Source organism: Squalius cephalus, assembly GCF_949319135.1.
Source record: "Squalius cephalus genome assembly, chromosome: 1".
Lineage (NCBI taxonomy): Eukaryota > Metazoa > Chordata > Actinopteri > Cypriniformes > Leuciscidae > Squalius > Squalius cephalus.
In genome coordinates, this window is record NC_137122.1 from 61,697,333 (window position 1) to 61,717,946 (window position 20,614).

General features: G+C 35.9%; 1 protein-coding gene across 1 annotated transcript in view; it reads left to right on the forward strand.

Annotated features, from left to right (window-relative positions):
- Positions 1–20,614, forward strand: part of LOC307171183 (NACHT, LRR and PYD domains-containing protein 3-like) — a 53,669-nt gene that overhangs the window by 10,577 nt on the left and 22,478 nt on the right. The window contains exons 3-5 of the mRNA XM_079892664.1: positions 8,422–10,440; positions 16,417–16,587; positions 17,065–17,238. Coding sequence (XP_079748790.1) covers positions 8,422–10,440; positions 16,417–16,587; positions 17,065–17,238 — 2,364 coding nt within the window. The remainder of the gene's footprint in view (positions 1–8,421; positions 10,441–16,416; positions 16,588–17,064; positions 17,239–20,614) is intronic.

The following is a 20,614-nucleotide window of genomic DNA, read 5'->3' on the forward strand; positions in this document are numbered from 1 at the left end:
ACGGTCAACGGAAGTTAAAAGTAGTGGGTACAAAATGACTCATGACGAAATCTGGTGGCGTACACTGTCTTTGTATCTCTTTAGAATATTGCTTTTAGAAAAGTTTTTTTTTACTTTTAGAAAAAAATGACATAATTATGAATCAAATTATTATGAACATATAATGAAACTGTGTCAAAAATCGACAACACAAAGAATGATCAAAAGGCGATATAACGCACATCTCAGGTTAAATTAATTAAACTCCTCATAACCACTGAAAACGGTCAATAGAACCCAAAGTCAAATTATTATGGACTGAAGTTAAAAGTGGTGGGTACAAAATGACTCATGACGAAATCTGGTGGGTGCATACCCACCGTCCCCACCGAAATCGACGCCTATAAGGGAAACATGATAATATAAAAAGTACTGTACAGTAATGCAGAAAAGCGCATTACAACCATGTTAAAACTATTTAAAACGTTAAGATGCAAAAATGAACTGAATGTAAAATTAGATAATGATAATGCGCAAATGATCTCGGTCTCTTCAAAGGTCTTCGCAAATTATTGTGTTATAAGACTCAGTTATCATAGCCTACATCACGTCTCTTCTACTGTAAGTACACAGAAAAAAAAATAAGACAAATGATGCGCGTTTGAGTCAGATTTTTATGAAGAATATGTGACTGTTTATGTAACTGGCAAAAGAAAACATTGTATTCGTCATACTTCGTCAACTCAGTATGGCCACATGAAACTCGACTGCCATCTACAGGTTTTATTATTTCCTGCGTCCAACATCTAATCCCCCTTCTGCACGATCCCGCAGAATTTCGGAAGTGCTCGCAGCATTCTTCTCTCTGAGACGCGCATTTTTAAAGGCCACATCTGTACTTTTGATATGAAAAAAATTCTCAGCTTTCAGGTTCTGTCCATTTTATTACGAAATTCAGACAATCAATACCGTTTTTGTGCTTGTAAATGTGACGTGACAGATCGCTGTAGCACCTCAGTTCAAGTAAACTGATAATCTGTTACTTTTTATTTAAAGATACAGTACAAATTACCGAAAGGTATATATGCCTCATACATAATATCGATCAATCAGTGTTTTTCAACCACGGAAAGAGGTCAATAAAACAGCAGGAGAACAATTATGGCACAGAACGTTACATTTACCTCAGGAAAGCCATTTAATGACCATAGCACGTTAGATGACTAGAAAAAATTGCTATAGTGAGGAGTATTTTGCTAAATATGTGCACTATATTACATATTTATTATATTTTTACTTGTCAATAAATAATTGTTATTATAATGAAAACCATTAGGCGAGTATCTGAAGGCCACAGTGTACTTTACTTATGCATGTTTAACCCCGTCTCAGAGCGAGCGCACAGGAGGACGCCTAGGGAACAGCGTTTCTTTCCCCTCTAAATGCACGTTTAATAACACCGCTTAATATCAAGCACTTCCCACAGTTTAGCAAAAGTAGACTATATTTTACAACTCTCACTTTTTGGCTGATTTGGATGTTAAGTTTGACTTGGGTAATGAAAGCGCACCGCTGTGAAGGAAAGGAAGGTGCGCTGGACGAATGCGGCAGCAGCACAATAATTTTTTCACATTGATTATCTTGTTTTCATAATCGTTGGAGCCGAAGTCTTTGTCTTTGACAATCTGCTTTATAGGTGAACTGAATTTGATGATCTCTGGAACATCGACAAAGTTTTATTGAACTGACTTGAGCTGAAAAACAACACTATGTTTAGTTGATCTGCTTATACTGTAGCTGAATTGAGCTCTTCATAACTGGTAAACTGCTCTGTTATTGAACAACAAACCCACTAATCTCAGAAACCATTGAACAGCATTAATGGTTTTATTCTGCTCAGCTTTTAATTAGTAAATTTTACCCAGTTATATTATTTTCATTTCTATAAGAAAACTTGTTTGAGTGTGCTTTTGAGGGCCGTAACCAGTTAAACTTTCAGATGCCTGCTGAAAATCATCTGTATGATCTCTGACATTAAAGCTTAGGACTAGAAAGGTCAGTTCGACTAAAAGAGAAATGGCAACTGGAAAATATTTGCAAAATGCTCCAATAAGAAGTTGTCAATCCTAAAAACCAACATCGCGGGGTCTTAAAAAGTCTTAAAATGTCTTAAATTCTGAACTTTAAATTTAAGGCCTTAAAACGTCTTAAAAACAGGCAGATTTTCATCCGCGGTCTTAAATTTCATTTAGTCAGGTCTTAAAAAAGATTTTACCCTCGTTCATTTCCAGAAACGCTGGCCGCATAAAGTTATTACAAAGTAGCAAAAAAGTATCGAAGTCGCTCGCCAAGAGGCAGTTCACATATCGCGTCTTTTTCGCGCTCAAGTTCATTCAAATGTAGGCGCGAGCCGCGAGGAAAGCGCGCTTATAATTGAAGCGACACGCTCGTTTTTTTTCCAGGCGCAGCAACATGAAAAAAGACATGAAGGATGCGGATGCACCCAAACACTACGGGTGTTTTTCTCTTCTCCGTAAATAAATCTTGTAACAGAGCTACAGCAAGCGTTTTTCGGCAGTGGAAATCCATTAGCCACTAAAACTTTTTTGTCATTGTGGAGTTGCATAGCAACGACAGACGCCACGGGAAAATCGGACCGAATTTTACTATTAATAATAAAAGATAAGCTAAAGTGTATTGTAAATGTCACTAAATCATTTTTTATAAAAAGAATGAGTCAAAAAAGATAAATTAAAGTCTGAAATATGTGAGGTTTGTCTTTTTATAAAAACCTTTTTTTGTCAACTTTATACATGGATTTCTCGGCGACGTCATCACTGCTTGCACACGCAACCAAGAGGCAAAAGACCCGCGGTCTTCGTACCGGAGTAAAGGGTTTAGGCTAGTAACAAAGTGGTGGTGTTGTCGCTAAGTCAAAATGCCAAGGAGTTGTTGCGTAATTTATTTACATGCAGGCCTATCTGTTGTGTTTTATCTGCTCATTTAAATTATACGTGTTGTTAGTAACTCCAAATCTAGGCGAATGGAAGAGTGGGACAGAAGGAGGAAGTTGTATGTTATATTCTTTCTATTCATAATTTGACGAGCTGCACATGACCACATAGCGTAGTTGTATGCATCAAGGGATTTGTACACTCTAATCATTTCTCTTGTATACACACTTGGTGTCTGAATAAGATAATTATATATATCAGGCCATACAATTGCTGGCCACTTCTTGTCATCCACAATCCAAAGATCGTCATGTATTGCGTAGGGATCCGGCAAAATCTTTAAGTTAGTCAAAAAAAATAAGTTTTTTAATATAATCGCCTCGGTCGGAGGTACTAATGGCTTCCCACATAATCCATCTTCAAATCTTTGATTTACAGTAAAGTAATGTTATATGTGTCATGAAATGTTGCAGGTCGTAAAGTAACGTAAACAAGGTTAACTTATATAAAAGCAAATTCGGGCTCTATAGATGCGTCACTGCTAACATTGGCTATTACATTACTAACTTAGTCTAACATAATTCACACATGCATCACAGTATGTCCGGATTTTGATTCGTAAACAGTTGGACGTTTTACATAATGTTATATTAATATGAGACACAAACAAACAGATCCAACTCTGAAATTGCAGTTTATTATTGAGTCAACAAGAAATTACAAACAATGTGAAATCTACGTTAATTACAATGCTCTTTTACAGAACTCGGCATAACAGCTAGCGGTTTTCTGCCTCCTGGATGCGCGCGCATCCGGTATTGTTTGTATACAAGAAACCCGTGTATTTGAACTTGTACATGTTAGTATATAACATGTTGCAAGACACTTTAAAATCTGGCTATCATTTTTAATCGTATTATTTTAATGTTTATGTTAGTGCGTATTGATGCTAATTTTATTTGTTATTTGCTGTTTTTCGACATAAAACTTGGTGAATTGATTTCATTGTGTAGTATTAATACTTTTTGAACACTGTTCTGTTTTATGTCGAAAAACAGCAAATAACAAATAAAATTAGCATCAATACGCACTAACATAAACATTAAAATAATACGATTAAAAATGATAGCCAGATTTTAAAAGTGTCTTGCAACATGTTATATACTAACATGTACAAGTTCAAATACACGGGTTTCTTGTATACAAACAACAGGATTCTGTGATAACAGTGATAATTTTTGGCACTATAATAATTAAATGAAATGTTCATGCCATTTCATCTCTAGTTATGATCAACTAAAATCAACTAATTATGTGTTTTTTACAGTAGACCTATAATATGCAAAGTACAATTTTTTATAAAAAAAAATTATATCTGATTCTGTTCTTTTCTCTGACACGCGTTGTTGGGTCTGGAAGGTTACTAATGTGATTGCTTTATCTGTAAATTAAGTTAATGCTTTTTCAATTACTGAATTCATTGAAATAAAATGAATTCTTTGATTTGAATATTTTTTGGCAATGCGTCGTGTAGGTCTTAAATTTCAATCTTTATGGTCTTAAAATGTCTTAAAAAGGTCTTAAATTTGAGTAACTGAAACCTGCAGGAACCCTGAATTACCGTCTACCAAATCCAAACATATTCAATTATATTTCAGCATAAAGAAAAATTACTCTTGATCAGTCACTCTTTTTCTCTGCAAAAAGCAAAATCGAGGTGAGGCACTTTACAATTGAAGTGTTTTTTTGTTTTTTAAGAAAAGAGTGAAGAGTATAAATACATTTTTGTGGTAATGAACATTATCTCACAAATGTTGACTGAACTTCAATTTTACTGAACCCAGTCATGTCAAGTTTATGGTTACACTTTATTTCGACGGTCCACTTTATGACGCTTTTCCACTGCATGATACGGCTCAGTACGGCCCACTTTTGGGGGGTTTCCACTGTGTAAAGTTCCTAGTACCTGCTACTTTTTTAAGTACCACCTCTTAGGGCTGCACAATTATGACAAAAATCATAATTACTGATTATTCCCTTAAAATTGTAATTACGATTATTAATTACAATTATCACAATTTATATTGAATATATATATAGGCATATTATAATACATGTTTACTTAAAAATTGTGAACACACACACACAAGTACTGTCCCCCTTTAGTTAACATACACATAAATTGTAAGAATAAGACTAATAGTAATGACTTCTAATAAATAAACATTAGGCCTATGCTAAAGCTATTAAATAGCAATCCCAAACTAGTTTTTGTTAATACAATGTTGTTATGAGCCACCACAGTCATTTAAAAATATAAAAAAATAACACAAAGTGAAAATAAAGTGGCATTTTGGGGTTAATATTGAAACGACAGTTACCAAGAACTGTTAATGAAACATGGAAACTTCTCCTGATGAATAGAATGAAAATCATACCTGCATGCAAATCCTTCTCAGCTAACACACGACGTACCAGTAACGTGATTTATTGGTATTTTACTTTTATTGTGACTTACTAATTTACAACGTAACAACGTTGCATGCTCGTAGTTTCCTTTGCACTTTATATACCGTGAAGCGATACACAGCCACGAACGGCGAACGCACCGCCACATTTGCGCATTTTTTTGGTAATCGCGGCTTTGAACGATTATGTAATCGTGGCATCCGTAATCGTAATCGCAATCAGAAATTCGATTAATTGTGCAGCCCTACCACCTTGGTTGAGGTTCCAAGCGAGCCGTACCGAGACTAAAATGTGACGTGTAAACTGCAGATCACTAATTTGGTCAGAGAGGATCTTCACTGCAGCGTCATTGGATTTGCGACACGAGACACCAAAAATTTTGATTAAAATAGTCATCAACAGCCACCGCAGGATTATGCCTATGTTACCAACCAAACAAAAGCACATTCTCTCCATGAGTGTTGTCGTGAGTCGCGCTCTCGCTGATATCTGATGATCTGTAGCGGTTCACAAAAAAAAAAATTCAATAAATACCTGTTTACAATAAGCACTTAACTCAAAAATAACTATTAAATAATAAAATAACTTGAGAACTGGCTGACTAAAATCAGCTTGAAAATGCTATCTCATGAAATAAAGGCAAATCCGTAATTTCTTTACAATTGAAAGGTACACGTGTTATTTTGTCAGTCAATCGTGGAAGTCTGGTGGTTGAAAGCTTCTGGCAACATTAAATCCAGGAGAGAAAACCATTCTAGAGAAAGAGCAAGTAGAGATTTTGAGTTTGAGCATGAACACGTAATGTCTGTGCGAGAGCAAGAGCCTGAGACTGTATATTTGAGAATGTGTGTCCAGTTCTGTGTGAGAGTGAAGGAGATCCGCCTGCGAGTTGAGAGATTTGTGCTTGCGCATTACTTGGATGCGCTCTCGACATTTGTCATTAAAATAACGCCATAGAGACAGCCTCAAATAAACTATAAAAAAGTGTAGATAATCGTGTCTGAAAACTGTAATAGATTTTTTATCGGTTAAAATCGCTACAATATATCTAGTATTTTTCTGTGGCTGCTTCACGGGATTGGCTCCTATGATCACTTAGAAGCGGTGCTAAACTGCAGTGGAAAAGCAAACCGAGCCAAAAATAAAGAGAGCCGAGCTGAGCCCAGTCGTGCCGAGTCGAACCACGCAGTGGAAAAGTGCCTTTAGACGTTCTACTAACTATAAGTAAATCGCAACTACTCATTAGAGTATTAGTAGACTGTTAGTAGACTGTAAGTAGACTGTTAGGTTAGGGTAAGGTGTTAGGGTTCAGGTTAGTAGAATAAGTTGACATGTAATTGTAAAGTTGCTTATAGTCAGTAAAATGTCTGTTGAGGATCATCAAAATAAAGTCTTAGCAGATATTAAACAGTCTACTCATACTCTAATGACTTGTAGTTCACATGTAGTTGCAAAGTAACTTCTGGTTAGTAATGTCTAAAGTGAACCATCAAAATAGTTAACACAGTTTATTTGTTTAGCACTTTTTAGAATATAAACTGTTTAAAAGCAGCTTAACAGAAGATGTATGTATCATATATGCACAAAACAGCATAATTATTTGGATTAATGCCAATATTATTTGAGGTTCAGAGGAATGATGTTGCTATCAGTGAAGAGTCTGATCAGAGCAGCATCTAAAACTTCTCTAGGCCGACAGAGCTGATGATGTTGATCAAACGCTGCTGTCTGAGATTATTGTTATGTTGAGGGTCTAAACACTGTCAAACTGTGGTGCAGTGAAGGTGAACTCAGGTCTGCAGTTTTAATACTAGTATTGATCTAATATTAACTGAGTATGTTTTTCTGGCTGCCTCTGGAATCTCACTCTCTATTCTGAGCCATTTGCTCTTTATGCATAGTGTATGATTGCAGAAAAAATACTTGTTTTTATTGAATATTGGTGGATCAGTGCATTTTGTGGAAAAATAAATCATTAAAGTGGTTTGTTGTTGTAAAAAATCATATACATGTATGAGGTGACAATAACCTTTAAGCCTTTTACCCCAGACTATCCAGAGTCTGGGTAAAAAAAAAAAAGCTAAAAAAACCTTATTGCCGCCTCATACAGTTATAACATTTAAAAGACTCACCAGGATGGGGCAAAAGGCCCCCAGTATTGATACAAATACTTTAGCAATAAAGTAATGTGTTTTGCATAATATCTAAGTTAGTACTTGTTCAAAACAATCACTTTAGTTCTGTTTATTTTAATAAATAAAGTAAATGCAATTTTGTTTAATAATATACTGCCATTAAAATTAAACTCTTCATTTTAAAAACACAGAAAAAATATTTAAAAACTAAAGATTCTGAAAGATTTGAAGGAGATCCCATAAAAAAATGATATTGGCTTTACAGTAGTAACAATAATTGTGATATTTTATTATATGATTAATATAATTTTTTTTTAATATAATGGTTTCATTATAAATATGATGATTATCTCTAAGGTGGACACCCAACTTAATACGATATTTATGATATTTACCATCTGAATCAAACTATGTCATGTCAACAAATGGAAAAGTAAGCCAGCTGTTGATTATCATGTTAATTATTTTTGCCTTTAGCTTCAACAGCAAACTTTACATATTCTTCAGAATAACTGTTGATTTAAGGATCATCTGTCACCATTTACAAGTAAATCAATTACATGTAATCATTTCACATGAACACTGCTTTTTCTTCATGTCAGTGTTTCTGTGATATTTTAAAATAATTTTATTCAAACATTTTGACTACTGAAATATTGATGTCTCATTACTTTTAATATGCAGGTCATTATCTGCCCCCAAATGCCTGATGTACATAATTCATTTACAGTTTGTTGGCAACATGGGTAAATAAAATCTGTGCGGGAACAGAACCTTGAGGATCTCCATGTGTGATATTAGGAAGTCAGTTTCTACATGTGGTATGATTTTTATTTATTTTAACAGAGGTTTTTGTGTCTCTGTTCATCTTAATGTGTTTTCAGTGGTGTGAGAGCTGACCAGATCAGAGATGTGTCATGTCAGACCAGCACATCCTCCTCCTGTCAGAAACACATCAGTCATCATGACACAGAAGCAGCCCTGCAGCTCGACTCTCACCAGCCAGTGCATGATGATCTGCAGAGAGTCAAAGACCAGCACAAAACCAGCATGAAGAACAAGTATGAGAACTTATTTGAGGGAATCAAACTACAAGAGAATCAGACCCTCCTGAACAGGATTTACACACAGCTGTACATCATAGAGGGAGAGAGTGAAGGAGTGAATGAAGAACATGAGGTGCTACAGATGGAGAAAAGTTACAACACCCTCCAAGACACTCCAATCAACTGCAATGACATCTTTGATCCTTCACCTGAACTAGGATATCAGGAGAAGAGAAGAGAGAAGGACATAATCAAGACTGTTCTTACTAAAGGCATCGCTGGAATTGGAAAAACCGTCTCTGTGCAGAAGTTCATTCTGGACTGGGCCGAGGGAAAAGCCAATCAGGGTGTAGATTTCATGTTTGTTCTTCCATTTAGAGAGCTGAACTTGATTAAAGATCATCAGTACAGTCTTCACAGACTTCTGCTGGACTTTCATCCTGAAATTCAAGATCTGGACTCAAAGATTTATGATGAATGTTCAGTTGTGTTCATCTTTGATGGTCTGGATGAAAGCAGAATTACACTGATGTTTTCAGACAGTGAGAAAGTTTCTGATGTGACTGAGTCTTCATCAGTGGGTGTGTTGATGTCAAACCTCATGAAAGGAGATCTGCTTCCCTCTGCTTACATCTGGATCACCACCAGACCAGCAGCAGCCAATCAGATCCCCTCCAAATACATCAACCGTGTTACAGAAATTCAGGGATTCAGTGACCCTCAGAAGGAGGAATATTTCAGGAAGAGAATCAGTGATGAGGATCAAGCCAGCAGAATCATCTCACACATCAGAAGAGCAAGAAGCCTCCACATCATGTGCCACATACCCGTCTTCTGCTGGATCTCAGCCACTGTGCTTCAAAACATCCTGAAACAAGATCTCAGTGCAGAAATCCCTCAAACTCTGACTGAAATGTACATACACTTCCTCCTCATTCAGGCTAGTATGAGGAACCAGAAGTATGAAGAGAGAGATCCAGAGAAACTCCTGCAGTCCAACAGAGAAGTGATTGTGAAACTTGCTGAACTGGCTTTCAATCAGCTGATGAAGGGCAATGTGATGTTCTATGAGGAGGACCTGATTGAGAGCGGCATAGACGTCACTGACGCCTCAGTGTATTCTGGGATTTGTACTGAGATCTTTAGGGAGGAATCTGTGATTTATCACAGGAAGGTTTACAGCTTTGTACATCTGAGCTTTCAGGAGTTTTTTGCAGCACTGTATGTGTTTCTCTGCTATTTACACAAGAACAGTGAAGTTCTGAAAATGTTCCTGACAGAAATATTCCTGACAGGAAAGTCCAGAACTCAATCTGGAAATGTCAGAAGTTGGTGTAAGAATGTTTCCAGAACTTTCAAGTTTCTCTCAAGTAAGACTGTTTCTCTGGATGTGTTTCTGAAGGGAGCAATGAATAAAGCCTTGAAGAGTAAAAATGGACACCTCGATCTTTTCCTTCGATTCCTTCATGGCATCTCGCTGGAGTCCAATCAGAGACTCTTACAGGATCTGCTGATTCGCACAGAGAACAACCCAGAGAGCATCAAGAAAATAATCCAAAACCTTAAAAAACACGAAAACACAGAAAGTCCAGAAGACAATGTCAGCCCTGAAAGATGGATGAATCTGTGTCACTGCTTGATTGAGATGAAGGATAGTTCTCTTGTTGAAGAAATGCAGGCATTCTTACAATCTGGAACAAGTAACCAAAACCTTTCTCTTGCACAATGTTCAACTTTGGCAAACATGATCCTGATGTCAGAAAAGGTAATGGATGAGTTTGACCTTAAAAACATCATATCATCACAAGAGGGTCGAAGGAGACTGTTACCTGCTCTGAGGAACTGCAGAAAAGCTCTGTGAGTGTGAAAATATGAACATAATATCAACTGATTTGAAATATGAACATAATACCTCTCATGTAGGCTAATAGTTTAGCTAAATGCGCTTTAATTACTTTTTTATTTACTTAAATTTGAAGTGTCTACAGATTAAAATATTTAAAATAATTATTTTAATTTGTAATTATAATCGAAATCCAAGTAATTACATTTCTGAAGTTTTAAAAGCTGAATATCTTTTCAACCAATGAAATTTACATGACTTTTCCATTGTTCAGAATTTGCTGGATATGGATTAAGCATTTTTAGAAAAATATATTCATTTTCCTGGTCTAGAAATCACACTTTTAAAATTAGGCTACCTCATATATCTAGTTACGTATGGAAGGCATTTTCTGCCAAATTTAAATAAATAAATTAAATGATTAAAATTAAAACCAAATTAACGATTTCATTACAGAAAACTGTACGCAAAATATGTGACAAAATTGAGAATTAAAATTAAATGATTTCATTTTCACGGTGACAGTGCATCATCCCTGTCAAATTGAAAAATAAAATGCAATTGCTGATTTCACATTTCATTTTCACTACAGTCTCGAGGCAAGACTGCCAATATTAAAATGAAAAGCCAAATGTGAAAAAGAAACTACAAATCCAGTTTTTACAAAGCTCTTTATTAATGCTCACGCAATAATAGTGACACAATTCAAATTCAAATGTAAATTTTAGTTGTCATTTTAATTCCTCTTTTATTTCACAGCATTCATTTTCATTTTCAACGACAACCTGCATGCAAATTCTATGTTAATGAGTGGGTGTGGCTTATTCAAGTAACGGCGCTAGAGACACGCCTTTTGTAAAGCGAAATCGTCGACGTTCCGTGTGCATGATTGAATGTGTGAAACGAAATTATTTAAATGTGATTATATTGTAATCGAGACGACGAGATATGGCGAAATCTGTTCGTGAGCTTCTGCGGGAAGCTGCCGCAGCATTAGTGGAAACAACCAGCCTGACCAGCCTGCGTCAAACCCTCGGCATCTTCAGTTGTCACGGGCATCTTCAGTTGCCATGAAGTTCATTCATGTCTTAGGCTGTTTTGGAAATTCAACTATTTGGGTGTACAAAAGTCTTAGTAACACAATTTCTACAACAATTATAGGTAGACATAGACATTAATACCCGCTAGCTTTAACCGAGGACTTTAGCCAATGTTTCATATTTGCATCGTGCCTAACAACGCCCTTCAGCCGTGACATTTTCAGATACAGCACTAGCCTAGAGTACCTTATTGCTTTTATCAAACGGTTACCACGCAATACAAATTAAACCTGAAAAATATGTATATATATATGCAACTTTCATGAAGTAAAATCACTAAAAGCCAAAAGAAAAAAAAAGAAAAAGCAAGAAAGTGAGTGTACCTGCATTTACAGTAGGCTAGATATAGCATTTTCCTTAAGGTCAGTCCTATATATTCTTAATAAAAAATATGTTTGAATGCCCGGTGTGAAAATGAAATCATTTAATTTTAATTCTCAATTTTGTCACATATTTTGCGTACAGTTTTCTGTAATGAAATTGTTAATCTGGTTTTAATTTTCATTTTAATCATTTAATTTATTTATTTAAATTTGGCAGAAAATGCCTTCCATAGTTGCGATGATGATGTATTAAAATAAGAAATATCTTGATTTAGGTCAGTGATTTTCAATCCCAGCACTGTACATTTTTGATGTCTCTCTTATCTAACACACATATTAGAGGTCTTGGAGTCGTTACTAACGAGCTGATGAGTTGAATTTGAAAATGTGCAGTGATGTGGGTACTCCAGGAACAGGATTGACCAGAAACGGTCTCTGAGCCTACTAGTCCGGGCCTTAATGCTATGGTACTGTAACCGTGATAAGAGCATAAAACAATGTTATGTGGCTTGGATGGCTTGAGTCCTTGTAGAGTAATTTACTACGGCTTAAAACATGGCTCAACCATTCAGAATCAAGATCCAGAACAATCTGTTTTATAACTAATTATTGACGTACAAGAGGGCTTTTCACACTAATAATAATAGTCAACCCTGGGTCATTTTAAACCTTTACACTGATCATAATTTACCTGGGGTTAACAATTAATCCTGGGTATTTATAAACTGATGTTTCATGCTGTACACTCCCAAACCCTCGGTTAACATTCGTATTTGCACATTTGTGGTGTTAGATTCATTGATTGGACGAATGCTGCATGCAACCTGTTTACATGAAGGCTCTTGCATTGCGCATCCTCATATTATATTGCTAAGTACTATCAAGTTTTTTTTCTCTATATGGACTTTTTGGACAGTAAAGTTAATAACGAAAAGGTCTCTTCTTCACTCCAATTGACGAGTTTTCTGTTGCCATTTAAAATGTTTCTCGTTAAACGCTGAAATAACTGTTTATAACGCTCATGGTGCGTCCGAAATTGCGTACTGTCGAGGAGGCGCTACATTTGAATTATAACATCCTTCATGACCGTTAAAAATCTATATTATATATGGTATGAATTAGGGCTGCACGATATTGGAAAAAACTTACGTTGCGATATTTAGTTTTTCTCCGATATTGCAATGTATAAATAAACAATTTCACCAGTTGATTTGAATAGCTCTATTTGAATAGAATTAATCAGTCTAGAATAATACGGGTGATTTTGTAGGGAAGTGAATCTGCATAGAAAATAATCATTTATGAGCATAGAAAAATACAATAGAAGAAAGATACAATTGAAATGAGCTTTGTTTTTCAGGTAAATCTAACAGTATTCAGGTACAGAAATTGAATAACAGTCTTCAATGTATAAATAAAATATAACTAATATAATTGATTACCGTAATTAATACAATTTATTTTTGTTAAAGCTACAAAAGTCATTTTCTCTTTCTTTTTTGTTGTTTGATCACCATTGGTATCACAAACAGCTGCGGGTACATTAAGCTGCTGTCCCTTTAAGACGAATGCCCAGACCTAATATAAATGACACGCATCTGTTTTCTTTCTCAATTGTTTACAGCACACAACCGACTGTGTTTATGAGGATACTCGCGGATGCGCACATCGCAATATCGATGCTGAATCGATACATTGTGTAGCCCTAGTATGAATGTGTTTAGTATGAATGGAATCAGGACGTACTACATCCGCCATGTTGTCATTATTATATGACCTACAAGCGTCAGTTACGTCGCTTCACTGCCATTCATAAAACCTCTTCCTTGGCCTCATGGGATAGTAAAGTGTCCAGCGTATGCGCACTTCAGTATCTTTTTCGCAGACTGTTTTTCAAATACTATGTATTCAGACATACTGCTCTGAACGTACAGTTTTTCGCATTCTATATGTTTAATTATATTGTAGTTAATTTATTGGGTCCGATTCCACCTTTGTTGAGTCCGAGTCAAATCCAAGTCCTTAACAATCGAGTCCAAGTCCGAGTCTAAAGAGGACCAAGTCGGACTTGAGTCTGAGTCCTTAACGTCCGAGTCGAGTCCGGCCGAGTCCACAAAGATTTAAATAATTTGAAATTGACCTTTAACAAAGACCCGCCCCTCTTAGTTACTGTTGCTACGTCCGACAAGCCATTCCGCACTCACGCCACACATCATGTTCTCACACAGTGAAAAATATATTGCAGAGAAAAGAGGACACTGACAATGCACCAACAGACAAGACAGAGCAGGTTACTTTTGGTGTGAAAAAAAGTCTTTCAAACATGACTGACACTTTAATGTGTAGCGCCTCAGTTCAAGCAGCACGTGAACTGATAATCTCTTCTAGTTTAGCACAAATTAAACATGAATGAACATCAAAACTGCAAAAAGAAATCAATACACCATTTTTCAAGTTCAAGTCCACTAATCTACTAACTGGTTTGGTTTGTTTGTTAGACAAAAATGGCGGATATCTGCATTATGATTGGTCAGGTCGACTCTCAATCAAATTCCGGTGAAAGGTCTCAACACTGAGCTCTTAAATTAATATTTTAACCCTTACAAAATGATTGCAGTGTATAGCTGCAGTCATACGTTTACCTATTATACATCTTTCAGAATCTGCAAGGTAATGCTGAAGAATGCAACACGATGCATTAAGAGCTAGGGGCAAACTTTTGAGCAAGGTGATGTTTAAATTTGATGGTGATGTTTAAATTTTCTTATTTTTTTTACATGCTAATATCTTATTTAGCCTCTGAAGGGCAGGACTAAATTAATTAATTAACTTTTAAACAAAATAAGAACAATTTACACGAACGCTAAAGTTCAAAAGTTGAACCCCCTGGCTCTTAACGGATGTTTCCTTCTTGAGCATCACTAAATGTCTGCAGCGTTTGGAATAGTTGTGTACGAGTCCCTCAGTTGTCACCAGTGTGAAAAAATGGATCTCACAATCATAGTCACTGCTATTAAGGAGTCAAATGTGCAGAAGGTGCTGGAAAAGCAAAGAATGTGCAGGAACTGGGGGATTTTTTTCTAAAGACCATTGGGCAGTTTAACTGTTCGGGACAAACAAGGGACTCATGAACAACCATTACAAAAAACAAAACAAAAAAAAAACAGTTGTGGATCATTCAGGTAATGACACACAATATTAAAAATCAAGCCTATGTAATTTGTCTTGTATTTTGTGTTTGTATTTTGTTTTGTGAACTAGGCTATTGAACATCTGTTATGTGAAAAAGCTTTTTCAGGGCAGTACTAAATAGAATCAATGTTTTTATGATCCTTCTTATTAAAAAAATAAATAAAAATAACTATTTCTATAACGTTCTGTTACATTCTGCAGGGTGTTTTGTAAACATGACTAAAGTGTAAATGTAACAAAAATCATAACATTATTAGAAGCCATATTGTTGCTATGGTTACTATGTCAATCATCGCAATTTCATGTCTCACAGGACTCAAATTTAGCGGATTCACTCCCACATTTAAATGCAGTTATCACTTACAGTGTGAACGTAACCACTGGTCCTCTAGAAGCATGAAAAACAAAACTATTATTTAGATCGTCAATAGGGCTCCCCTTTAAGACATCACTTACTTACTGCGTTCTGCACTTTCACTAAAACTCTCGTCAGAAACACTGAAGTTGTCTGCACAAACCACATTTTTTCACAAACAACACATAAACGTCATTATCTCAGAACTACAAACGTTTACATACATGCTGCTGACATATTATTGTAACAGAGTTTGTGCTGAATACAGTGTAATCAGACTTTAGCCATGAAAATGTCACAAGTAACAGAAATAAGCACAAATGTCAGAGCATGTCAGAACACCTACAGGGCCCAGAAAACATCCCATCTTGTATGCCGCCAAGAGAAATCTGGTTACCGTACACACGCAACATCTAACAGCTGGTGCATGAGACAGTTTGAGTAAAAATTGATGAAACGGCTGTGCTTCAGCAACAACAACAACATCATACCTTGTTTCTTTAAAACAGCTAAAAAACAATGTTATTTGCATATCGAGCGGAATCAAAGCAACCTCAGCATCCGTTTTCAGGCCTTGGTAGCACTTTATTTTAGAGTCCTTTTCCTCTTGTACATACTATGTACTTATTACATAAACTAATTATTATGTTATAATAGTAATTACAATAACTGGGTACTAACTAGGTACTAACCATGAACCTACCCCTAAACGTAACCTTAACCCATGCAGTTACCTTATATTACCCAGTACTTTCTAGAATAAGTGCACTGTAAGAACATGTAAGTGCATGTAATGTAAAATAAAAGTGCAAACCAGGCCTTCCCGCTCTCTAACGTCTCTCCAGTACGCAAAAGCTTCTCCATTATTAACAAGCTCTTGACTGATCATAACCTTTTAACAAGAGTCCTCTCTTTTTTCAGATTAACAGATTTAAACTAGTTAATATATTGGTCATAAATGTATGAAAATATATTTTTACTCCATGAGGGTTATAACCAGAGTACTCCTTTTTTTTTCAGATTAGCAGCCTGTAATCTAACTGATCAGCACTGTGAAGTTGTGGCTTCAGTTCTACAGTCATCAAACTCCCTGAGAGAGCTGGACCTGAGTAACAATCACCTGCAGGATTCAGGACAGAAGCTACTTTGTGCTGGACTGAAGAGTCCAAACTGTCAACTCAACAAACTGAGGTTTGAGTTTGACTTTCATTTATTAATTAATGTTAATAATAATGTCTGCTTTATATAAATGTATACTACGGGGGGCTGTTGAATGCATGAATCTGATTGGTTGATGAATAGGGGTGGTTGAAAAAAAATCAAATCTAGAGTTTTGAACTCAACAATTTGTTTTGACCAATTAGACTTTACATATTTTCAGCATTGCACCCTTAAGTAATTAACTTTACACACAGACTCAACTCATTACTTTGTGTGGCAGAAACAACTCAACTGAGTGAAAGTAACTCAGGTGAATACACATTAGTGTAACATAGTAAATATAGTTTATATATTGTATATACTATATTGTAACTTATTAACGCAATATATTATTTCATATATTTTTCAATATATTTAAAGTAGTTAATATATTGGTCATAAATGTATGAAAATATATTTTTATTCCATGAGGGTTATAACCAGAGTACTCCTTTTTTTTTTCTTCAGATTAGCAGCCTGCAATCTAACTGATCAGCACTGTAAAGTTGTGGCTTCAGTTCTACAATCATCAAACTCCTCCCTGAGAGAGCTGGACCTGAGTAACAATGACCTGCAGGATTCAGGAGTGAAGGTGCTCTCTGCTGGACTGAATAATCCAAACTGTCAACTCAACATTTTGAGGTACTTAGAAGTTTTATGTATATAGCGCCTTTCTGTAGCTCAAGGACGCTGTGCATTGTACATTACAATACATTTACACATCCACACTGCAAACCCATTAGGATACATATAGCCACATTATCCAAAGTACGTGTTAAACAGATATGTTTTTTAGCTGAGTCTTGAAGGTAGCCATAGATGAGATATAATGAAGTGTAAGGGGTAGTGAATTCCATAATTTAGGAGCATTAACACTAAATGAACTTCCACCTACAGTGGACAAAAAAAAAAGTTCAGCTGATCTAAGTGATCATACTGTAATTCACATTATAAAGATTGAAGAATATATATCATTCATCTTTTTAAAATGCATCAAAACAGTACACTCATCACCATTTAAATAATCACCGGGCAGGGTGGTAGGAGTAAAGTAGATCAGATGGATATGTAGGTGCAAGACCATTTAATGCCTTAAATGTTAGAAGTAATATCTTAAAGTGAATACGTGATGCCACGGGTATCCAGTGTTGAGCAGAGGAGTAACGTGAGCAGAATGCCTGGTCGATGTGAGAACATACTGTAATCGATTGATGCATGAATTAAGGTGTCAGCATCAGATAGAGAAGTTCGAAGATGTGCAATATTACGAAAATGGAAAAAAGAGTTTTTAACAACAGAAGAAATATGAGAGCAAAAAGAGCTGAGTCAAATACAACACCAATGTTACAGATGGATGAAGAAGGCTTAACATGAACCCCGTCAATATCAAAGGACCGGTCCATCCTTTTGACTGAGGCAGCAGAACCAATCATCAATATTTAAGTTGTGTTATTATTTAACTTGAGGAAATTCGGGGACATCCAATGCTTGATATCCCTGATACATGCAGTAAGTGAGTCGGGCAGGGAATGCTCTATTAGAGCTGGTGGTGAGGTAAATTTGAATGTCATCAGCATAGCAATGAAACTGAAGTCCATGCATGTATATGAGGTCACCAAGTAGATATAGATAAATGATAAACAGTAGTGGGCCAAGAACTGAACCTTAAAGAACACCCAGTGTAAGCGGAGCAGTGACCTATAGTGATATAATACTTTCTGTCGCTGATGTAGGAAATGATCCAGGAAAGAGCTGAACCAGTGATGCCGATATCACTAAGGCGAGAGATGAGTATTTAATGGGAGACTGTGTCAAATCCAGCACTTGTTTATTAACCCTGAATCCATGGACAGAAGAATGTCATTAACCACCAGTGGTGGAAAGAGTATTGAAAAAACATACTCAAGTAAAAGTACCATTACATTCCAAAAAATGTAGTGCGAGTAGAGTAAAAAGTACTTGTCCAAAAAACTACCTGAGTAAGAGTAAAAAAAGTAGCTAATTTAAAAGTACTCATGAGTAGTGAGTACTGAGCTGTGGATTCTACCCCCTTATAATAAACTCTGTGCACTACAATTCATAAAGTAAAAAAGCATTGTACATACTGTAATTCACATTATAAAGATTGAAGAATATATATCATTCATCTTTTTAAAATGCATCAAAACAGTACACTCATCACCATTTAAATCATATTGTTTTAAAAAAAAAAACATAAAAAATTAGGCGTAAGGCCACTGAGCCTGAGCATGCTTGTTGCACATAAAATATCAATGTTCATAACTGTGCAAAGAATTAAAAAAACCTTTAGAAACTCATCCAATAGTTAAGCATCACACACCATGAAATGGGGTAAATAGAGATGAAAAAATACCCAATTTCTCTCCAAAACGGTACCAGTTTTTGTGTTTTGATAAAGAAATGAGAATCACTAATATTATCAGTTTACCTCACTCAACTGAAAAAGCTGTGAACTAACACTAATTACACTGTAATTCCATGCCATTAAATACGTTACAATTTAAACGTAAATGCACATTGTTCTAGAAGGGTGGCATCATCCCTTAAATTTTACACAGCTATATTTACTCAAATTGTAATGCTGATAATATAATTTGTAAGGAAAATTATGCATTAAATAGGGAAGTAGCCTATATCCGGGGAAACTTTTACAAAAGAAACAAAACACACAGACAAATGCATCTCTTTGTAGTCTTGGCGAAGCTGTTTTATCAGCAGCATCCACAACAACAAATGTTTTTGCGCAAGTGCACTTGCTAAATGAAGCCGGATTGTATGAAATGGATCAATCAAAAAATGTTGTTTATTAACGAGCTGTAGTCAAGCACTGACAGAAACGCAGGTCAAGTAAACGCCATGGTTCATAATGTGCACTGCATACTGAATCTGGTCCTCCAATTTCAGTACAGAAGGTGTTTTTCCACAGTTTTAGAGTATCCCCAACACACCTTCACAGCGCGCACCACGCGCAACGAGCTGCTGACTTTTCCAAGTGACTCCTGCATGTCGAGCGCGACAGCCCGGGGAGAGACAGCAGTGCACAGATTGCGACGCACGTCTCTATAATATATTAAGTAAATGGGAGCGGGAATTCACCGAATTATGAACTCGGCACTTGAGTTAGTTTACACTGTACACAATACCCCCAACCTCACATCAAATGTCAGTCCCTGTAGATAGGCCAACCTTATGTCTGTATGTATATGTATGTTATTTTGTATGTTTAATGCTTATTGTTTAATGTAATGCTGGAATCTGTACTAAAGAGCTGTACTGAAAACAAATTCCACCAGCCTGGCTGTGTGGTCATTAAAATTAAATCAAATTAAATCAAATCAATAAATATAATAATAAGCAGAAATGTGAAATGTACCTTAGCATATTAGAGGAAGACGCTGATATCTCTATTGAATTGATGCTTGGAGAATGCACTTCCACAGCAGCCACGAGTAACAGCAGATAGGCTAGCTAGCAGTTAAAGTTTTCTATGCAGAATTTGATTTGACGACAGTCACGAGACCGATTACTCGATCCAATCACGTTGATGGATAAAAATAAAATTTTAAAACAAGCATGTAACGAATAACGACCACAAACAGAAGGAAAGTAGTGGAGTAAAAGTACCGATACATAACTTAAAATATACTCAAGTAAAAGTAAAATTACACAAGTTTTAAACTACTCAAAGTACAATTTCTGAAAAAAACTACTTAATTACAGTAATGTGAGTATTTGTAATTCGTTACTTCACACCACTGTTAACCACCCCAAGAAGAGCAGTTTCAGTACTATGAGATGTGCGAAATCCTGACTGAAAAGGTTCAAAAAGACCATTAGGATCTAAGTATGATCTCAGTTGTGAAGCCACAACTTTTTCAAGTATTTTGCTTAAGAATGGTAAATTAGATATTAGATATAAGCTGGCAAGACGTGGAATTAGACTTCATAATTAGATCACTTGTGGCAGCAGAGGTAGTCAGAGTGAAAGCAGAGTGAG